This window comes from Exophiala dermatitidis, assembly GCF_000230625.1.
Source record: "Exophiala dermatitidis NIH/UT8656 unplaced genomic scaffold supercont1.7, whole genome shotgun sequence".
NCBI lineage: Eukaryota > Fungi > Ascomycota > Eurotiomycetes > Chaetothyriales > Herpotrichiellaceae > Exophiala > Exophiala dermatitidis.
Window position 1 is genome coordinate 2053801 of NW_008751652.1, and position 21597 is coordinate 2075397.

The following is a 21597-nucleotide window of genomic DNA, read 5'->3' on the forward strand; positions in this document are numbered from 1 at the left end:
TAACAACTTCTATTCTTACTAAAGATATAAATATTATAGAATAATAACTTTATTAAGTTAGCGTTAGTAGAGAATATTACTCTATATATATATCGAATTTATTAATTCTATAAATAACTTTAATAGTTTTTAACGTATAGTATAGGTCTAAAGTCTACTACGTTATCTTCTAGATAGCGATTAATATCTTTCGATATCGATCTTCTATATCTATTTATAGTAATAATACGAAGTCGAATTTATTCTCTAGACCTTTAATCTCGATAGCTATACGACTATTTATCTCTCTAGCTTTATCGGCTATATATAGATTACTTATTCTCTTACTAAAATATACCTCTTTTATATCTTCTACTAGATCTTCTTTCTATATTTTAGAAAATTAAGTACGACGTTTCTTAGTATTATATATTTAAATAAGCGTTAATATTAATATAGTAGATCGACGACGACTAGAAGCTTCGCTACTTATACCTTAATTACTAAATAAAGAATAATTAACTTCGCGAATAGTATAAATTATATATTTTCCGTCGAAAAGATATATCGAATTTATAGAAATAGACGTATTAAAGATAGATATTAAAACGTACTTTAGAAATATCGACTTTTAATATAAGTCTAGTTTAACTATACGAAGATATATTTCGTAACGTAAATTATTTACGATATTTACTATATACTTTATAAGAGTATTTCTAATATATATATTAGTAATATCTTTCTAATCGTAAAATTTAATAAGTCTTCGAGAAATATAACTATATAGCTAAATCGATAAGCTATTATTAGGAGAAAAGAACTACTTTTAGTACTATTTCGCCTAAATAATAGAATTAACTACTATATCGCTAGACTTAACGCTATAAATATTATTATCGATCTAGAAACGAATTAGTAACTATATCTTTCGATATAATACGATATATTTACGAAAAAAGTCGTCTTTATCGTCTTAGTTACTAGTAGGTCTTTAACTATCTTCTTAACTTATCGATAGTACTAAGTATTTAGAACTTATAGTCTAGTCGACGTTCTAACTTATCTAGATAATATAATAACTATAATAGTAGTTATAAAAGATTTAGCTTTAATTAATAAAAGATTTAGGGCTTAGAAATATAAACGACTAGAAAGAGATATAAAAGAAAGTAAGAAGAAAAGAAGTAAAAGATATCTATTTATACTTCTTAAAATCCCGCCGGATTAATCTCGAATTAGCTTTAAAAAGTAACGACGAGTACTATCACGCGTATAGACTCTATTTACTTACTATCTTAACGATCTTAATTTACCCTCGATTTATTTAGCTTTACTATTTCGAGCGTATATACTACTCTAATAGCTAATAATAAAAGATATATACTCGCTTTAAGCGTCTCGATAGATATCTAAGATATAGATACTATAAATATCTATTCTAACGATAGAGCTATTTAGGAAACGGAATATTTAGAATATAGAAATACTATTTATTCTCTTCTATAAGGCTAACTAGAATACTCGATATTCTTCGGCGACGAATAAGACTATTCGATAGTCTAGATAGAGGAAGATATAATATAATAGATACTCTTAGATACTAAGTATTATAAAGACGTCGAGGACTATCTTTCGATCTCGACTAGCGTCGTACGCTATCGTATAACCTCTAGAAAGTATATAGTCTGACGAGGCCCTAGGCCCCGTTAAAATAGGACAAGTCCTCCGTGAAATCACAGACGGCCCTTTCAGAAGTCGGCTGTGATGGACTTCGGCTCTTCCATCCGCAAAGTTACTAAACTGTTGCTGTGGATTGAACGCTATCTGAGCCTTATCTCGGGGACATTCCTCTGAACGATGGTCAATCTATCCGTCTCAGCACCGCATCCGTTCTCCGCTCTAGATCCTCCTCAGGCACGCTCGGTTACTCCAGCCGTAAGTGGCGGTTCCGGACGCCGAAACATCCTACAGGCTTCACTATAACACGATCTTCTGTAGAAGCACCATGCCGTTGTTAGACCATCGTCAGGTCTTACTCATAGATGTCCATGGCTTCATCGGTAACCAAAACGGCCTGGAGGACGCGGCCCAGCATTCGACGGCCTTTAGACTCCAGGAAACCTCAATTCCGATTCCAGTCGTCGACATCAACTAGGCTTGACCACAGCCTAGGGGCGAAAGCAACTGGGGCCAAGGAAACTGGGGCGAAGGATATTGAGGCGAAGGAAACTTCAGGGGCGTTGCCTACTAGACAGGCTGCTCAGTTAGGACGTGGTCAGTCCGGTCGTCCACTAGCCCGACTATCAACATCGAGCATTCTCCGAACGCTGCTGCTGAGCACCTTTTTCAAATCTCCCCTACTGTTCAAACCTGGGTTGGCGGTCTTTGAGAAGATCGCAAACTCGCCGTCCGTATGGTTGAACCCGGACAGAAACCCGTTGCTGCGGATGATTGTTTATCCTTTGGTGTACAAGCAGTTTTGCGCTGGACGGAACCAAGAAGAGATTGCCCGCACCTCCGCAGAGATTCGACGCCTCGGGTTCTCTGGTGTTGTGCTGTGCTACGGCAAAGAGGTCCAGGTCCAGGGAGATAGATTCGCTGGCTACGATCTTGGCTCGGCAGAAGGTTTGAACAGCGAGATCGCGCAATGGGAGGACGGGAATATCAAGACGCTCGATATGATCGGACAAGGCGACTGGCTCGGCATCAAGTACGAGGCAAACCCCCTTTAAGGAGCGAAAAGCAGAGAGGCACAGTTGCTGACGTTGGTCTAGATTCACCGGCGCAGGAACCAACATCACCAAGGCTCTGATGAACGGTGACGCCGCTCCGGAACGATTCGTCAAGGCTATAGACAGGATCTGCGAGTATGCTGCGTCGAAAGGTTGCCGCATCTGGATTGATGCGGAGCAGCAATACTTACAATCGACCATCGATCAGTGGACGATCGACCTGATGCGCCGGTACAACACGCCCGGCAAGCAGGCACTGGTCTACAACACCGTCCAGGCATATCTAAAATCGGCCCGAGTCAAGGTTCAACAACAATTAGAACTGGCTGACAAAGAGAACTGGCGGCTCGGCATCAAACTGGTCCGAGGGGCCTACATTGCGAATGACATCCGCGACCGAATTCACGATACAAAGGAAGACACGGACGCCTCCTACAACGGTATCGTCGAGGATCTCCTCCGCGGCAGATTTCCCGCGCAGGCTAACCAGCAGGCGGACGAAGTGGATCTTTTGCTTGCGGGGCACAACACCCAGACCATTCGGGCCGCCGCCCGCCTCGCAGTAGACCTGGCTGCAGACAACAAGCTGAAAATTCGGCCCGAGTTTGGCCAGCTCCAGGGCATGGCCGATGATATTGGCTGCGAACTTATCCAGATGGCCGAGGATATCAAGGCCGATCGAGTCTCGTTTGGTGCCGATGCCTACGTGCCCAGAGTGTACAAGTGTCTGACCTGGGGCAGCCTTCAGGAGTGCATGCAGTACTTGACTCGCCGACTCATCGAGAACCGCGGTGCTTCAGACCGTATGAAAGTCAGTGCGACAGAATTCAAGCAAGAGCTCTTGCATCGAGCGGGCTTGCGGTAGCACTGCTACGACAACAAGCTGGTGGTGGTGTCAGGCTGACATGGTTGCTGGCACTTAGGTACTCAGTACTCATTGTCGCCATCAATCGCAAGCTCTGATTCACCCACAATCGAAGATTTTGTCCAAGTCTCGCTACGACGCTCCGAGGAGGTAGCTCTGCTCTTACACAGCAGTCATGATTTCCTGCGTCTTTCTGAGCTACGAAATTCTTGCACGAAACTCACGCATTCTCCGTTGTCTGTTACTGGACTTTTGAATTTGATGACCTGAGCTGCTGCCTATATATTCTGTTTCTAAGCAGACAAAGGCCTTGGATAGCTTGGAACTAGGTAGTGCGAACACGAGTCAGCTTGTTGTTCCACTCGCTGTACTTAACGAGTCATGAGACCTGATCTATCACAGTGTTGTCATAAAGGTGGCACGGACACCGGATGCAGTGCCGATTTCCGATGACCCTGCCGGTCTGGACTTCGTGTATTTGTGGTTTTCTCTCTTCTTGAGTTGGTTCAAGTCACAGGTATACATACCTAGGTAGCCATCAGCTCTTCTGCCACCCGGGAGAGCTTCGCTTCCACGACCCTGACACGGCGTATTCGTTTCACCATGGAGTTTGACACGACGATTCAGCAAATGAAACCATTGGACATCTTAGCTCTAACTCAGAGAGCTAGATGTTGTTCCAAAGCCGCCGCAACTCAGTGATAATGTGTGCCTTCTACTGTTCTGGAACTATCCGTGCTCTTGAAACTTGACAGGTGTTGAAAGTGAAGTCACCTTGATCGAACAAATTCAGAATCTCCTGAGCCAATTTAACGACTCCCTCTCGACGACCTGTTTTCGTATTCTCACAATTGAGTACTAATAGTAAGACCTAGACCATGAATTGATATTCCCGGATGGTATTCGATAATTTTTTCTCGAGTACTGATGGTCGGGTACATTAATCTAGTAGATCCGTTCAATAAGAACCGGCTTGCCTTTTCTAAAGTCACATATAACACGCCTCAATCAATGAAGAAGAGATATCGATGATAATCAAGTGGACAAGGCGTTCGTCTGTAGTTAAGGCAGAGAATTCTACGTGTAGGAATTCTAGGTTAGGATTCAGGTAAGGTCGTCTTGCGAACATGAAGCTGAGCTGTGCCATCGAGTTCTGTAAGTGCCATTGGAGGTCGTGAGCTGAACGTTGATATTCAACATCGCGCGCGTAGCGAAGAAAGAAAGTAGGAATCAATTGGTCTTCGACTTGACAGAGATGTTTGAACTGCAGATGTTGTTATTCAGCTCCTTCTCGAAGATGAAGAAGTAAGGCTCGCCTCGTTTGAAGTTTTCTTCAATGAGAAGTGACTGGCGTCTGGTTTTTAAACAGAGCGCTTTTGCCCGCTCTGCCCTCGCCCAGCAGGACGATCTTAAGCGTGGAATCAGACCTTTCCAGCTGGTGGTAATCTCGACTGCCAGTGCTCTCGATATCTCTTCGGTCTTTTTCTGCAACCTCCGGCTGGAAAAATTGGTTCGCGGCTAGGGGAAGTCTTTACTGTCTGTAATTAGCCCTCGTGTTGCGCTCCAGTTGAACGATGAAGTATTTCGAGTACTCCTCACTTTTGGTATTACAACAATGAAAAGTTCTGGACAGAATTCTGATGGTGATCAGACGACTCAGTAGAACTTCGAAGGTACTTACAGGAGAGGATAATCTGACTTCGTTCATTTGAAAGCCCTAATGAGAGATGAGGGACGTCTAGGTGATTGCTGGATCACCGTGAAATATATAGGTGTGGACTCTTAAAAGCGATTGGACGGGGAGGCGCTCTCACACCTCAGACCGACCTGCGACCTTGTCAAGACCACGCTAAGCAAAGACAAAAGAATCCAGGATCCTTTTACGATGACAGTCAAGGGTTCTCTATTCCCGGCGCAAGCAGACGTGAGAGGACATCAGCAGGCACATTCTCGGGTCGCAGTGCCCTCAGCGGCAGACTTCCCCGAAGATTATCTCGAAAAGAATGTGAAGTGGGATCAAGGCCTTCAAACGAAACGAGGCTGGCCGTGAACAGCTATATCTCCCGGTTAGCTCAGATAGGGGGTGTTCAGGACCCCGAAGCCCGTTTCCGAAATACTTACTCTTTACACCTGCCTGTCCACGCTGAAATATGACTGCTCTGATTCTACGATCACAACCCCAAGAGGAGACCATCATTCCGCTTTATTGGTGTCAGTAAGAAATCGTGCTTTCTGTGCCAGTGGTTTCTCGCAAGGCATCCGCAACCCTTCAGCATCTCGTCTTGCCACCAGAAGCTTGATCTCGCCTGGAGCTGGAGCCTCCACCCGCAGCTATCACCACCATCATAGACAATACAAGACGATTGTACGGACAAGAAAAGCTAATGTCTGTGCAAGGGATTAGATCCCGTCTTGGTGAGGATGGGAGCATGACTGCAGGTGGAAAGGAAATGAGGAAACCAGTGAAAGAATCCCCAGAGTCGGTCGGTGCAGATGGACCACAAAAGCGGCTACAGACGACGTCGCGAAACGGCACCCTTTGCACCAGAACACACACTTACGAGATACAAAAAGTTGTCTAATAAAGTAATTATAAAAACAATAATTCTTAAAAAGCCCCTGTGCCAATATTTCTGAGAACCCACTGCTCAGTCGGTTCTTTCACAGACCATGCCCCGACCTACCAATAGGCCTCCGTGAATTACCCATCTCCTGGAACAACGACATCATGACATGGTGTATGATCCGCGCATCGACCATTTCATTCTGGCGATGATCCCACTCATGACCTGTCTTCTGCCATGGCCCTACACAGGCATGCATCATGACCTTGACGGCACTTGGCCCCCGGCATTGTAGAACGAACGGTGAATCCTGTAAATAACCTGCAGGTTGACCGGTCAGCCTGTGGCGTGCATATGAAATACTGACCACTGGTTATAATAACAGCTGGTAGTGAAAACCACTCTTTCGCTCCTATGTCCTTTCTTTACCGTGCCACATCACCTCTCAGGTCTTCAATCGTCACATTTACAACGAAGAGCCCACTAAAGCAAGCTTGCCCGACACTGTGGGTTCCCTTGCGTCTCTACTCAAACACACCCTCACGATCATCGTCGAAAATGGATACCATCAAGACAACACTTGCCGAAAACCTGGGAGGCATTTCACATAAATTGGCCGATAAAGAAGATCAGTTCGACATCAACAAAGATGTCCCCAACTTGTCAGGTAAGGTGGCCTTAATCACGGGCGGAAGTGAAGGCATAGGTTATGCCACGGCATATACGCTCCTCAAAGCGAATCTGGCCAAAGTATTCCTCGTGTCGATGAAGGAGGACGTCAAAGACGATGCGGTCGAAGAGATCCGCCAGAATCTGGGATCCGAGTATGCCAACAGAGTTACCTGGCTGCAATGCGACCTGTCCGATCTCCCCGCCGTCGCCAACGTCGCAAAGCAAGTCCGTGACCAGACCGATCGGCTTGATATCCTGTGCCTCAACGCCGCTCGGGGAATCATGTCGTTTCAATTGACCGACTATGGGCTGGATCGACACATGGCCATCAACCACTTTGGACACGTCACGCTGGCCTCGCACTTGCTGCCACTGTTAAAGAAGACTAGCGAGAGCCAAACTGTGCGGGTGCAGGTACAATCATCTCGATCCCATGCAGATGCTCCGAAGGACGTCAAGTTTGAATCGCTCGACGAGCTCAATACCGACTTGGGGGCCAATGCTCAGTATGCAAGATCAAAGCTGGCGGTACTGCTATATGCTCGGTACCTAGATGCACACTTGCACAAGGAGCACCCAAATATTCTGATCAACGCCACGCACCCCGGCTTCGTCGAGACGAAGCAGTCGATGCAGGACATCAAGGAGCCGTTTCCTAATGCCGGGCAGATCATGCCGCTGGCCGTCAGGCACATTGTGAAGGACATCTGGATGGGTTGTACGAGTACAGTGTATGCCGCAACCACCACCACCAAGTCTGGCGAGTATGTCTGTCCGCCGGCTATTGCAGAGCCGGGGACTGAGCAGTCGCAGAACGCCAAGCTGGGCGAGCAGCTGATGAAGCTGACTCGAGAGATTGTCAAGGAAAAGTTTGGCTCCCAGAGTGTGGATAAGGGATGTCCACTAAAGGACTATTAGGAAATCAGGCTGCCAGTTATCTAGGCATGGCGTGAAAGGAGTTGTGATGACAAGAATTTGGGATACTCGTAGCTGTGTCATATTGAATTCTCCCAGAATTATACTTTTTTTATTATTATGCCCGGCCATTCAATATGTTCAACGCAGTGCGCCAAAGTTCAATGTTCTAGTAATACCTGCTCCTTCTCCAAAATTGGCGGCATGACCAACTAGGCTCATGCCCTGCAGCTTCGTACAGAACCTGCTCATCCCAGCCTGTATCTGTCTGAGCAGAGAGACACCTGGTTCGAACCCAAAACCTCTCGCTCGAGTCCCAGGACAACTTTCCCCTAGAAATCTCCAATTGACCTCGCATAATAGTGTAGGTAGGTTTCAATAAGCGCCGGTCTGTAGACACCAATTTTACTCCCACTTTTTCCTGCCCAAGTTCAAGCCCACACCATGGTTAAACACGAGGGTACCACCAATCTTGGCCGACACAATCAACAAGGGCAACAGCACCACACTGATAAGCAAATTGGTCTGGCTGGGCACTCTTCCCACAGTGCCGTTATTCTTGCGAATATACCAACTGTACAAGTTTGCAACGAACACAAAATCGTTGATGAGAGCATGAGTGATGGCGGCCTTGATCCGCGGCACCATGGTGTCCTTTTGTTTTCCCTGAGCATCTTTCTCCCAGGGCCCACCGTTCTTCTTGATCATGCCCACCAGCTGGATGTTGCCTGACATGATGGCCGGCACGGTGCTGATCAGGCCTGCGCAGAGCAAGAAATACGAGAGGCGGTTCAGGTCGAGGAGCGTCGCGGGCTCGGCGAAGCGCGAGGTCAGGAACCCGGGCTTGATATACACGGCTGTCAAGGCGTAGAGGATGTCGAGAGCCCATGAGAGCATGTTGAAGGCGATGGGGAAGTGGACTATCGCTGGGTGTGCTGGATGTCTGTGGACGTGTTAGTAAACCTGTCTAAGTGTTGGAGGTGTATTTGGATGGTTAGGAACGTACTCGGTGTTGAATTCAGGCACTGGCTCGCCCACTTTGTGGGCGAACTTGCTCTGTAGGTGTGTCGAGTAGGACATGGTGGCTTGGTGTGTTCGAGTTCTCTATTCGCACGCGTGCCTGCGGTCGTGAAGGGCTAGGACTCAAGCAAGGATTGGGAGCAACACGCGAAGTTCAAGGGCAGACAATCGCAGAGACAAAAGGTGAACGGAGATGGAGATGCGTGTGCAAGTAGGAGTAGCGAGGACCGAGGACTGAAGACTACTACGACCACTGTGTTCCTATCTCAGCCAAGGTATATATTTAGAAATAGCAAAAAGGGAGACGAACACATTGGCAGACACACGCGCAGCTGCGCGCGAGAGGGACACTGGCACCGCAGTCCATCGGGCACGAAACTTGAACTAATTGCGGAGTCCGATTGAAATCTTGACCCCCTCAGGCTTGACACTCCGGGGCCAGCGAGATCTCGGCCAATCACACACGCGTAGGTGGTAAGCAACACTGGCGCTGCAGCACACGGGCAATCTACCGCACTACCCCTTGGTAGCAACCAAGATATGTTTTCCCGGCGGTGGAGGCCTGAGGCTTATGAAGCAGATGAAATGCACAGCACGCTGTCCGGGCTTGGTGTAGTTCCTCTATCTATATCAATTCCCAGTTCCGTTCGCTCCCTCTTAGAAGATCGTCCCGGTGTACAATGTTGTAGGGCTGAGAGTTGAGCTGCGGCTAGGACGCTTCAGACAGAGCCATACAAATGTACTACCCCGCCGTGGAAATATAGGCGTCGAAATCAAGAGGGCGGTGTGCGAACACTCCTTTCAAGTTTACCTCTTCACGATATTTCAGACAGATTGCCATCCTTTGGACAATGTTATTCAGACATTACAGTGTGTTCTGCAGCTCGCGTTCGCATTCAACTGCCAATGGGCAAACTCGTAGTAAATGACTTCAAGCCTGTTGAACTTGAATATCGCTTATGCGCGCTAAGTGGCTTCTAACCGTAAGAGTACCAAGTGCGCACTAAAGCGACAGGACACTGGACCAGCCTTCAACTTGAAGTTTTCCCCACCACGCACGACCTGATGATCCGAGTCTGCCAGTGTCTTGTGAGATCGAGCCGCCAAACCCGAATCGTGAGTGGCTCTACTGTGCTCCCACATTGGCACTGCAAGATGTGGTGGATTTGCTCCGGAAAAGCTCGTTGGATTGTTGGTTGAATTTCACAGCCGGAAACAACGGCATCGCCGCCACTCTTTTGCTGTTCCACTTCTCCGCCACTGGTTCGCTGTTTATTCGGGCCTATGAGGCTGCTAAGGTTCCCCAACCCAGTACTACTGTACGTGGACGTCGCTGCTACTACGGACGACTTTCAATCTTCTGGCGACGCAATCATCTCCATAATTGAGGGTTTATAACTACCTACTTTCATGATACTCGTCACTACAAAAATACAATGGCCACTGTCATGGTCTTTCATATTTCGATTATATCGTGGTGAGACCCGTCTCGGGGGACTCTTAAGAAGATCCCCGTCTTTCACGCGGGCGGTTCAATCCGCGTGACCATCGGGTTCCAGACTTCCAGAACGCTGTTCAAGACGTTAATCAAGAATCAGTTTCCTTTTGTCCGCCCTGCTTGGTCTTCTCACAAATTGTCACGACCTCGTTGGCCTTGTGCCATGGCTTTGGACAAGTCAACAACAGGTCGCGCAGAAATACAGGCAGGAAACCGTGACGTTACGGCACCGGGGCGTTTCGACAGCACCGATTGGTGATCCTGGGACGATCTGCTTGACATAGGAGGGCTTTATTCCATAAATATATCTCTCTCTCGGCTTGAGCAATCCAGAGGTGCAAGCTATGTCCACCGGACACTGCCCATCGACAACTTCCCTGCCGCATTATCACCACCATCACCACCACCATGAACCTGGTCTTCGAAAGTCGCGGACACTAAGTTACCACTACCCCGGAGACCTTGATGGGTGCGAAGATTCCGGGATTTGGAGACCACCAAGCAAGGAAGGGTTCTGGCGTTCTCCTCGCCTTGTTGACCGCGAGAACGCGCCCGAGCAGACTAGAAGACATGAAGGGCCTTTGGACCGCGAGTCGACGAGAAGACGAAATCTAAACCTAGAATCCCGGTCTGCACAACCCCCAACCGAGGCGGCTCACGGAGACCGGTCCTCGACAGACACTTCAAGTTCGTCTCAAGACGATGAATCCTCGTCCAGTGATGAGGATAAATTGAAACGGCTATCCTGGAGGCAGCGGTTGAAACACGTCACCTGGGCGTGGTTCACATTGACCATGGCCACGGGCGGCATTGCCAATGTTCTTCATCACGGTAAGCTGGCCGAACGTTAATAGCAGCACCGTGTACAGTTATTTCTAACTCTTTCAGTGCCCTATCGATTTTTAGGCCTCTACACCATCGGGGTGATATTTTTCCTGCTCAACATCGTCTTCTACATCGGGATATGGGCCATGATGATCATGCGCTTCACCTTCTACCCATGGACGTTCCAAGCCAGCCTGACTCACCCGACCGAATCATTGTTCGTACCTGCGTTCGCCGTGTCGTTTGGCACGATCCTAATCAACATAGTCGAATACGGCACTGGCCGGGTAGGCGATTGGCTCAACCACGGGGTCCTGGTACTTTTCTGGCTCGACGCGGCCGTGGCGGTGGTCCTAAGCATCGCCATCTATTTGATTCTTTGGTCCACGCTGACATTTACCATCGCTCGCATGACGCCTATCTGGATTTTCCCGGCTTATCCGCTGCTTATCATCGGGCCACATGCCGCCAACTTGTCGCAGCAAGCGTTGTCGCCACACCAAGCTATCCGAGTCATCGTGGGCGGATTTACAATCCAGGGAATTGGATTTTTGGTGTCCCTGACCATCTACTCGGCGTTTGTGTATCGGCTCATGACGCAAAAATTGCCCGCCGAGCCCCTGCGGCCAGGCATGTTCGTGTCCGTTGGTCCATCAGCGTTCACCGTCAGTGGAACGCTGGGGATGGCAAAGAACTTACAGCATGTCATTGCCGCGACACCTACTTCGACCTTTTTAGAGGTCCCCGGCACCCTGGCGGCGCAGGTGTTGCGGCTGGTAGCGACCTGGATGTCCTTGTGGCTGTGGGGTTTGGCGTGGTGGTTCTTTTTCGTCAGCTTGGTCTCCAACATCGATTGTCTGCGTGATGAGCACCGTATGCCTTTCGCCATGACTTGGTTCAGCTTCATCTTCCCGCAGACCGCGTTGACTACCGCCACTTTCGCCGTCGCTGAGGCCTTTGATATTGCGGCCGTCCGAATCATCGGTTGTGTCATGACTTGTCTGTTGATTGCCGTTTGGTTCTTGGTCGTGGGCTTCATGATCCGCGCTGTCGTTCAGAAACAGATCCTCTGGCCGGAAAGAGGCGAGGATAAGAATGAAGGCGGTTTCAAAGCCAGAGAGGGCGAAACAGTCGTGGTTCCTGCCGAAATCGGTCGCGAGGAGGGCCTCGGTCACAGTGCCGCCATGGCCGAGGAAAATCGGGATTTCGATGCTGCGGAAAAGAGTGTCTGACACTGTCAGTCTGGCCCACCTTCATCTCTGTTTATGAGGTCGCACTGTGTCAATATGCTGTGATATGATGTGATGAGATGCGATGGACATGTTTGAATGATTTTCCAAAGCGTGGGAGTGAAGTTGGAGCCACCTGTGGTTTGTTTTATACTGGATTTATTTAACATGTGCGCATATAGTTTAGCCTGTGACACGCGTCGACACAGTCTGCAGAGTGCTTAGATGCTCTTTCGCGGATAAGATGAAATGATATGAATTGAGACAAATTTGATTTGCATCGATGTTGCCGACAGACGGACAGGCAGATAGCTCGCGCTCTCAGCAACCCAGTTGACGTGTTCGTTGTCTCGCACCGCAGCTTCCAGCCAGGTAGTATCGTATGTATCCGCAATCCATGCAGTTTATCCGTCAAACCAGCCGCGTGACCAGCTCGAGGCGAGCACGCCATCGCAAGGCTCGGGAACCTACACCTTACCTGCCATTCATTTCCAGCACGCTGGACAAGCCCAAGCCACGATGATACAATGATTATGCCCCGCTCTTTAGGTACCGAAGGTAGGTCATGAATGCGCGTTTGAGACGGACGTACAAGGCTCTTGAGAATAAGAGTCCAGACTACAACATCGTACATCTCGTTTTGAACTCGACTCACTTGGGAAATTTGTATCAACAAACTTGAACTAGAAAGCAAATACTATACTATCGTATCTACCACTACATTCAATCATGTCGGCCATCCAAAAGCAAATCGAAGCCGCCTCGGAGCACTACTCGTCGGCCTTCACCAAGGGCCACCTCGCCCTCCCGCCGGCGAAGCACTACCTCGTCCTTACATGCATGGACGCACGAATCGATCCGGCCCAAGCATTCGGGATCGAGCTGGGCGATGCTCATGTCATTCGCAACGTGAGTGTTTCTTTCTAGACCCTCGCTCCCAACCAAGGATACCCTGTCCAAATGATAGTGATTGGTATCGTGATCAATGCGTTTCGAAAGGCGGTAGAAACCCAAGGTGCCTGACAACGAAGTTGCTTTGCAAACCCAACATGATAAAGCCGTACTAGAAGTGTGAGTGTCGGAACGAGTGAATAACAAGTTCCACACAGGCAGGAGCATCTGCGCACGACGCGTTGCGCAGCATCATCATCTCCGAGCAACTCCTCGGCACCCATGAGATCGTCCTGGTCAAACATACCGGGTGCGGGATGTTAACGTTCACCAACGACGACGCTTATGCCTTGGTCGAGCAGAATTTGGGGTATGTTGAACGTTGCCAAATCAAACCCGGCGCCAACCACCGTCCCTCCCCCCAATCCAGCGTCTAAAGCCAGAGTGCGAAAATTGATCCGAATACCAGTAATTGACTGACATGCACATTCGGTACAGGTCTGACGCACTGGCCGAAGCCAAAGCCAAAGTCCCAGATTTTCTCCCCTTCTCCGACTTGGAGCAGGCGGTCAAGAACGATGTTGAGTTCTTGCGGGCGACGAAGCTCGTTCCCGATAGTGTGAAGATCAGCGGGTGGGTTTATGAGGTCGAAACAGGCAGGACTCGACGAGTGGTGTGATTTCCACGAGGCTGGGGAGGGAGTTTCCCACCATGTCCTCTGCGCGGTGATGGTAAATTTGGTGGGGAACTCGCAATCGCCAACAAGTCAACCGAGTAAATTCTGAAATAAGGTGGATGTTCATATTCATCGAATATCATATCACTGCATAACCTAGTTCCCATCCTGGGGCGTCTGTAGTAATGCAGCATCCGCGACAGTGTCTCCCGCTGACTGGAGGCATCCCACAATGAAGCGTTTCTCATCTCGTCTAGTCATGACATCCTTTCTTCAAAGACGATTGCCTCGAGCCTGGAATCTGCCGGCATCATCTTTGCTACCTACGTATCTGGAATTTCGCCGAACCCGCTTTCGTCTTCCAGGATGACATCCCCATCTTGGAATCTTGGCTGGAATCCGAATAGCAGTTGCTCGAGGGATTCCGGGTATGAAATCCTCCCCACGGGATACCATGTCCACTCCTTCCAGAAGCCTCGCCCTCCGTTCTTTGGGCACCAGCTCGGCCATGGCCTCTGAAAACGCCGCAGGTCATTGTAGGCGTGGTTGGCGTGGTTGGCCAGGGTGAAGTTGTTCCGGCGGGATTCATACTCCCAACGGTAAATGGACTCCGCTGAGGATAGCTCTGGTGCTATGTTCAACAAAGATGTGGGCGTTCTGAAGAGGAAGGACAACACGTGGGAGAAGGAAGCGTGGAGTGTCACGTTGGAAGGCCTCTCGAGCGCCAACCATGATATGGCGTGCGAGGAGACGGTCTTTTCTTGACTGGAGACTTGTGATTTCCTTTTGAGTTGGTGAAGAGTGAGCGACAGCTACTGGAATTGTATCTATGTGGGAGTTGACACATTGGATGACATGATCGATGGTATGTCCTACCGTATATTGCCGGACGAGGGCTGAATTGTAGGACTTGGAGTCAGGGTGCCCCTCTTACCAAAAAATGCACGGAAAATTGGCGAGGAAGAACTCTGGAAATATATATAGTGGAGAGTGAGAGACATAGACCTGCCTTCGAAGTCCTTGCTGGTTCCTGCCGAGCAGGAGCAAGACTCACCTTGCTTCACCGAGTCAATGCAGGTGCACAGGAGATGTTGGAGCTCCAGGACAGGCACTCATTCCCAATCCAAATGTTGCATACCGCGTGTTGTCTCGCTGGTTCCTGAACAGCCGATGGCAGAGTTCGATCCTCTTGTTGTAATGGCGGCGCTCTCCAGGACGGTTGGCCCTGATTCGGCGACGTTAGCAGGATGAAGAGGGTGCTGAGGGAGCAGTTGGTGCTCTCCTCAAAGGCGTCGTACTATGAGTCTCAAGGTGCAGCCTTGCGAAAGAACTTCAGCCTGACTTGTGGCCGGAAAAATTATTCGCCGAGTGATGACCGATTAAATTTAATGCGAACGTCGTTCACACACCAGACCGGTTAGATTTGTATTTCCTCTATGTAAACAGTGCGTCTCTCCTGCAAGCCGACCCTGTGTGGTCATATGATGGGAAAGCAAGTATCCAAATAACATCATCCCGTCGAGCGGATGCAAAAGTAATACGGCCATCCAATGCCCCCCTCGACTTCAGGATCACTGGCTTCAACCCTCCAAACGTCCCTCATCCTATGTGAGCGGTTCGCGACTTCGCTCGCTCCAAATGCCTCAGTTGATGTTCCTACCGCAAAGCCGGACGAGCCGTCTCCGCTCATCCTTTTGAACGCAGCTGCGACATCCCTACGCTCGCAAGTCACCAAGCTGTCCTTATTAGCCATCACGACCCCTTTCACACCCTCGGCGATCACGACATGTTTAACCCCGTTGAACGAGTCGATACTCACCTCTATGGTCACTGCAGCCCTACTTACTACGCCCGAGCGGTTTACACCTTCGTTTTCAGCGGAATGCCGGATGCTCGCTGCCTCCTCTATGCATGATCTGCAAAACGTCTTGCGACTGTTGGAGAAACGAAGTCAGAAAAGAGATGTCCAAGCAGAACTCTCCTCCGTGGAAAAGAAGGCATTTACAGAGGCCACAGGAAGGGTGTGGGACAGTTGCGACAAACTGGTCCCGTTGGCCAGTGAGGGTGTTCCGGGCTATGTTGTTCGAAAGTCGAAGGAGTGGCTGGACTTGATGAAGGACGCAGTCAAAGAGTTGGAAGATTGGGACCCCGAAGACGACATTGACGACCATGATCTATTTGGCGAGGCCCTCTCCGAAGATGGCAGCCTTGACCAGGAGGAAGAGGACGCTAAGAACAGCGACCGCGCTGCTATCTCTGCAGGAGTTAAGGAGCAGGCTCTCAAGGTCCTGAACCGCATTCCTCAGAGCATCCATGTGGTCATCAAACAGAGGCTGGAAAAGATAGGGTCGGCGGATGAACTTTCGAAAGACCAGATTGCGCGGCTGGATAAGCTACTTAAGCACAACCGTCAGATCTCTGAACTTATCGACGAGTCGGCTGAAGGCATGTATTTGGGTGACCTGGAACTGTGCCTCAAGAAAGCCGGTGAAGCTCGTGCACTCACGATACAGGTCGTCGAATCTGTCTTACAACCTTTCCAGCAGGTAGGGAAGGATGGCGCAAACGTTGAGACGAAAGAAGATCAATACGTCAAGCGGGCATTAAGTTGGATCCAACAGGTCGATCCGGGTGGGCAGGTTCCAATCAAGGCTGACGTCTAGTCGGCGAACATATATTGTTCATTCTATACACCAATCTTCCATTTTTTGACTTGGTGGATGAACTTACTTGCGACCTCGTAGGCCTGAACGGTCCGCCAGGTCCTTTTCTGACAGCGTCCGTTTCAACCAAATTCTATTGGTTAGTGGCATCGTCTAATCCACGTACAACATTGTACATTGGGCTAGGCTCGTGTTTATGATTGGTGCTGACCTTTCCCCAAAAGTTGCAAATGACTACAGCCCTCTCACGGTTGAGGGAAAATTGCAGGGAGCTTCGTGCTGATCTACAATTGAACTGCATTTGAGTTTTATGTCTCGATATTTGTCCTGCTCCAGGCGGCGGTTGGATCTATTCGACCTGTTTTATCAGCAACCGATGACCCCATGCGATTCCATACTTCAGCCTTACGGAAGGGGAACTTAGTCCGGAGCTAGACCCAGGAGGGTATAGTATCGTGAGTGCTAAGCTTCCCGCAAACGTAGCGGTTGACTCGGAGCACGCGACTCTCTCTAATGCAGATGTACCATAATCACTATTCCAACATCAAGTGTTGGTGATGGACTTCAACCACATCCTGCAGCATACATATTGACCGGTTCAGTGATTGCTCGGCCAAAGACCACAGAATATGCACATATATATTGTACATGAAGAGGAGTGTCCTGCAGGCCGAAATAGAAGAATCAAGGAATGGTGGGGTCGACGTCAAGAAAAACTTTCTTTCTGATATGTCCATCATTTTCCCTGGCAATCACGCAATTTTGGTGCTCCATCAAATCAATGAAATATGATGTTTTTGTTCGCCACAAACGATCGAGAAGCCCGGAGCATCCGTCACGATGCTACCCTGCTATTCTGTGCGAGATTCGCCAATTCGCGTACTCGCTTACATGCGGCCAACATCACAGCCTCGAGACATTTTTATGACACAAGCGCCGCAACCTTGAAAGACTGATCTTCTTGTCCACGGTCGAGAAATATCTACCAAGGATGGCGCGATCGGGACTTGTTCCATCTAATTGAACCTGTTGCAACCAAGATCTCGAACTCTGCTGACTGTGGCCGACTGTGCCCGACAATCATTCGCTGGACACTGCCCGTCATTCCACTTTTGCAGCTGATCCCTGGTATGCGAACAATGGCGTTCTAGGCGAGCTTACAGTGTACACTCCCTGGAAGCACTGCTTGGATCTTGCCTGTGATGCCACATCGAACTGCGCAAACTGAAGCGAGCTTGTCGAGGAGGCAGCCACCGACCTAGTCTGGCTTATTGTCAGAGCAGCCTGCTTTATATAGTCAACAACAGCCCTCAGCCACTACACTTTCAAAAGTACCATCTATCTTACCTTGGCCCGCAAAAGCAGCAGCAGCTAGAATATTGAACGACTCCTTCCCATCACGATGTTGGGCAATCTTCGTTCTGCAGTGACGCGGTCCCGTTCCCCTCGCGAGCAGCCACCAACAGATTCTAAAGATGCCACGACGACAGGCGTTGGGCAACTTGGCGAAGGTATGACAGGACGCATTCCATTCTCTGATACGATGTAGCAGGCTAATCATACCACGGTAGTCGAGACTGTCATCTCTCAGGGAAAACGACAAATTGGCGTGACGTCGGCATTCTTTCTGGTCTTCAACCGAATGGTCGGGACAGGTATCTTTGCTACTCCCAGCACTATATTCTCCTTGTCCGGCAGCGTCGGACTCAGTCTTTTCATCTGGGTCGCCGGCATGGTGATTGCCGGTGCGGGCATGGCAGTATATCTGGAGTTTGGAACTGGTCTACCCCGGAACGGTGGTGAAAAGAACTACCTGGAATACGTCTATCGTAAGCCAAAGTATCTGGCCACGGGCATGTACACTGGCTACGTGATTCTTCTTGGTACGTTTTGTGACTAGTCCCTGCTTCCCATCCGCATACTGACCTGCGGCAAATAGGCTGGGCGGGCTCCAACTCGGTCATCTTCGGCGAATATATCCTCAACGCAGCCAAAGTCGAAGTCAACAGGTGGAATCAGAGAGGTATTGGGTTGGCGTGCATCACGGCGGCTTTCCTAATCCATGGCTGTGCATTGAAATGGGGCTTGCGCCTGCAGAACCTTCTTGGTTTCATCAAGCTCATCATTGTGCTTCTGATTGTGGTCTCTGGCTGGGTATGTTTACATGGTTTGATTTGCTGGTCTCAGAAGCTGACTTGTCCATCATCAGGCTGCTCTAGGCGGTGCACTCAAGATTGACAAACCGCACAATTTCGACAATGCCTTTGCTGGGACAACGGGCAGCGCGTGAGTGACTTCACCTTAGCAATATGGATTCAATAAAGACTGACAAGTGGTTGTGGCTAGCTACGGCGTTGTGACAGCTCTTTACAACGTTATCTGGAGTTACATCGGCTACAGCAACGCTAACTACGCGCTTAGCGAGACGCGAAACCCGGTCAGGACTATCAAAGTTGCTGCACCGACAGCGTTGATTGCGGTCGCTGTTCTTTACATGCTGGTCAATGTAAGTTGATTGTTCCTCAATTGTCCCTGCAATGTGCTACACACCTGCTTGCTCGCATAGCAACACATTGAGGTGCCCCCTCAACAATCCTCGCCCCTACTGACGTCACATCTCATCTTTCCAGATCGCATATTTTGCCGCAGTGCCCAAAGACGAGATCGTGTCATCGGGCCGCATTCTGGCCGCTTCATTCTTCCGCAACGTCTTTGGCAACAGTGCCGAGCGAGCCTTGTCCGTCTTCGTGGCTCTGTCTGCATTCGGCAACGTTCTGAGCGTTATATTCTCTCAAGGTCGACGTAAGTAACATAGCCCAGCCTGCATCACCCCTTCTCTCTTCCGCTTCATCATCATACTCACAATTTTTTTTCTTTGGCTATAGTGGTCCAAGAATTGGGCCGTGAAGGCATCCTCCCATTCTCGCGGTTCTGGGCAAGCAACAAACCGTTCAACGCCCCCCTCGCTGGTCTTTTCGAACACTGGCTCGTGTCCGTCATCATCATGCTGGCCCCTCCTCCCGGCGACGCATACAATTTCATCCTGAATGTCATCTCATACCCCCTATCGATCGTGAACGCCTTCGTCGCCGCAGGCCTACTGTTTCTCTACATCAAGCCCAACAAATTCGGCTGGTCGCCCCCTTTCCGCGCCACGTGGCCCGTAGTCGTGTTGTTCTTGCTCAGCAACATCTACCTTGCCGCTGCACCCTTCGTGCCCCCGGAACACGGCCAGAACGTCTACAACGATCTTCCTTACTATCTCCACTGTGTGGTTGGGATTGGCATCATTGCCGCCGGCGGTCTCTACTGGCTCGTGTGGGCGGTAATTTTGCCCAGGATCGGAAGATATGAGTTGGTGCGCGAAACCAGGGTCAGCGAATTGGACGGCTGGGAGAGAAGCGTCTTTTCGCGGAGGAAGCTTGCGGACGTTGATGCGGCCGAGAAGAATCGGCGGAGAGTGACTTTGGTCCAGGCTTGAGGACAAGAAAATCATCGATTATATTACATGTTCTGTTGATCAGTGTTCTTTCTATTCCTGTATCAACTGCCTTGAAAAAGGTATCGGACACAGTTTTATCTATCGAGATAATGTGTATCCGCGGTACGGCATATCTTCTGCTGGCCGGTATAATTACAAAATATAAATGAAGCTGTCGACTAAATGGTGGATTTCAGCACGTAGGGGTCAAATCTCCCCGGCCACTCGATTTTGCTCACGTAAGCGAACAGTGTGTGCACTACCGTGAACTGCAGCACACCATAGATATTATTAAATAATAGTCACTATCTTAGAGATGCCTAAGCCGATATAGATACCTACCAAAAGCAGTAGAGAGTCTATTCTGTTGTAGTTGTGTGATGGTATATTCTCTGAGAAATCGTACAATATCTGCTGATGTGAGCAAAAGTGGCCGGAGGGTTTTGACCACCGCTGTGCAGGGTACCGCCGAACTGACGTACAGTACTAGGACGACACTTTTCCCTTTTTCCCAGCTTCAACCGTTGGACAGAGCGCAGGGTCTGTGTAAGGGCAATGGGCATCCAGTGGTATGTCGGACCAAAAGGCCGCCGTTTCATAGGGAAGGGTTCGCAACCAGACCCCACTGGCAATCGGATGCTTTCCCAGATTTATCTCCTATTCTGGACTAAGTCCAACGACCGCTTAGCTTACCAACCGGTAATCTTCCTTCACCTCTCGTCTATATTCTAGCAGAAGTAGCTTCGCGACTCCTATAGCTGTCCATCGTTGGTATAGGGAGATGGTTTGGTTTCTGTTGCAGTCTTGATGCTGCCATCTGGGATTTGTGATAACATCACGTGTTGGTGGATGAGGTTGATGACCAAGGTTCGAATTTTGCTATAATCGATGCATTTGGCTGGGTGAGGTTGTACCAATCGTGAGCTGGGGACATTGACGTTGTAGATCAATGTCTTCAGTAAATCATTTTCACCTAGTGGAGGGAAGAGTTTGACAAAGGCCACTGTGGCAGTCTTGTCATGGCCACCGTGACCTGCACCCGCCGATCCCAAGGATGCCAAGCAAGGCCAAGCTCAAGATGATCGCCCACTGCCGACGGAATTTTCGGCCGATCTCCACGGAACCCACTCCCCATCTGTGCAGCATTGGCAGCACGCATTATCATCACATATACCTACCTAGCTACCTAGGTTGTATCTCTCCTATCGAAACTTGGGAGTATGATTGCTGCATCCGTCGACGGACACTGGCATTCGCATTTTAGGCAGACTTCCCAGTGTCCAAGCAGCAAATTCTTGGTGGATGGTGCACAGCCTGGTAGGTGGGCACAGAAATGCTGGATGAGCGCCTGATGATCATCCGCCAGTCGTCCATGGGAACAGGAAGTCTTCCATTGGTTCTACCAAACTACACTTCTCCCCGTTGCCCATGGCCACAACCTTCGAGGCTCTTGCGAAGCCGGACACCACCCTACAATGCACTCTAAGTCGGGATGGTCACCGCCATACCCAAAATGGCCTTGATACTCCTCGTGATGTCTTCAGTGAGTTTGACTTTGAATATGAGGCCCAGTGGCCACCGCAA

General features: G+C 49.4%; 7 protein-coding genes across 7 annotated transcripts; 6 read left to right on the plus strand and 1 right to left on the minus strand.

The window, feature by feature from the left end:
• The first annotated feature begins 1716 nt into the window (after positions 1 to 1716).
• Positions 1717 to 4623, plus strand: HMPREF1120_08542 (proline oxidase PrnD). The gene is made up of 2 exons (XM_009162800.1): positions 1717 to 2692; positions 2757 to 4623. The coding sequence occupies exons 1-2, from the start codon at positions 2025 to 2027 to the stop codon at positions 3577 to 3579; spliced, it is 1491 nt and encodes a 496-aa protein (XP_009161048.1). The 5' UTR covers positions 1717 to 2024; the 3' UTR covers positions 3580 to 4623.
• A 1570-nt stretch (positions 4624 to 6193) lies between these two features.
• HMPREF1120_08543 (protochlorophyllide reductase) lies at positions 6194 to 7895 on the plus strand. The gene has a single exon (XM_009162801.1). It carries the CDS (start codon positions 6558 to 6560, stop codon positions 7731 to 7733), a length of 1176 nt encoding a protein of 391 aa, XP_009161049.1. The 5' UTR covers positions 6194 to 6557; the 3' UTR covers positions 7734 to 7895.
• Positions 7775 to 9122, minus strand: HMPREF1120_08544 (uncharacterized protein). Its single transcript, XM_009162802.1, has 2 exons — positions 8737 to 9122; positions 7775 to 8673 (listed from the first exon to the last, which is right to left on the minus strand). Exons 1-2 carry the CDS (start codon positions 8808 to 8810, stop codon positions 8136 to 8138), a joined length of 612 nt encoding a protein of 203 aa, XP_009161050.1. The 5' UTR covers positions 8811 to 9122; the 3' UTR covers positions 7775 to 8135.
• Positions 9123 to 10592: 1470 nt separating this feature from the next.
• Positions 10593 to 12305, plus strand: HMPREF1120_08545 (uncharacterized protein; the record flags this gene model as incomplete). The annotated part of the gene is made up of 2 exons (XM_009162803.1): positions 10593 to 11079; positions 11137 to 12305. 2 exons carry the CDS (start codon positions 10593 to 10595, stop codon positions 12303 to 12305), a joined length of 1656 nt encoding a protein of 551 aa, XP_009161051.1.
• Positions 12306 to 13031: 726 nt separating this feature from the next.
• HMPREF1120_08546 (carbonate dehydratase) lies at positions 13032 to 13872 on the plus strand (the record flags this gene model as incomplete). Its single annotated transcript, XM_009162804.1, has 3 exons — positions 13032 to 13211; positions 13412 to 13563; positions 13692 to 13872. The coding sequence occupies 3 exons, from the start codon at positions 13032 to 13034 to the stop codon at positions 13870 to 13872; spliced, it is 513 nt and encodes a 170-aa protein (XP_009161052.1).
• A 1547-nt stretch (positions 13873 to 15419) lies between these two features.
• On the plus strand, positions 15420 to 16532 carry HMPREF1120_08547 (uncharacterized protein; the record flags this gene model as incomplete). The annotated part of the gene is made up of 1 exon (XM_009162805.1): positions 15420 to 16532. One exon carries the CDS (start codon positions 15420 to 15422, stop codon positions 16530 to 16532), a length of 1113 nt encoding a protein of 370 aa, XP_009161053.1.
• A 1402-nt stretch (positions 16533 to 17934) lies between these two features.
• Positions 17935 to 20013, plus strand: HMPREF1120_08548 (APA family basic amino acid/polyamine antiporter; the record flags this gene model as incomplete). The annotated part of the gene is made up of 7 exons (XM_009162806.1): positions 17935 to 18043; positions 18104 to 18415; positions 18472 to 18686; positions 18742 to 18818; positions 18879 to 19038; positions 19163 to 19334; positions 19418 to 20013. 7 exons carry the CDS (start codon positions 17935 to 17937, stop codon positions 20011 to 20013), a joined length of 1641 nt encoding a protein of 546 aa, XP_009161054.1.
• Positions 20014 to 21597: the final 1584 nt, after the last annotated feature.

Coding starts and splice junctions, on each gene's coding strand:
- HMPREF1120_08543 (XM_009162801.1), top strand. CDS start 6,558: ATGTCCTTTCTTTACCGTGCCACATCACCTCTCAGGTCTTCAATCGTC.
- HMPREF1120_08542 (XM_009162800.1), top strand. CDS start 2,025: ATGTCCATGGCTTCATCGGTAACCAAAACGGCCTGGAGGACGCGGCCC. Junction 2,693..2,756: donor GGCGACTGGCTCGGCATCAA/GTACGAGGCAAA, acceptor ACGTTGGTCTAG/ATTCACCGGCGCAGGAACCA.
- HMPREF1120_08544 (XM_009162802.1), bottom strand. CDS start 8,810: ATGTCCTACTCGACACACCTACAGAGCAAGTTCGCCCACAAAGTGGGC. Junction 8,674..8,736: donor GTGCCTGAATTCAACACCGA/GTACGTTCCTAA, acceptor ACACGTCCACAG/ACATCCAGCACACCCAGCGA.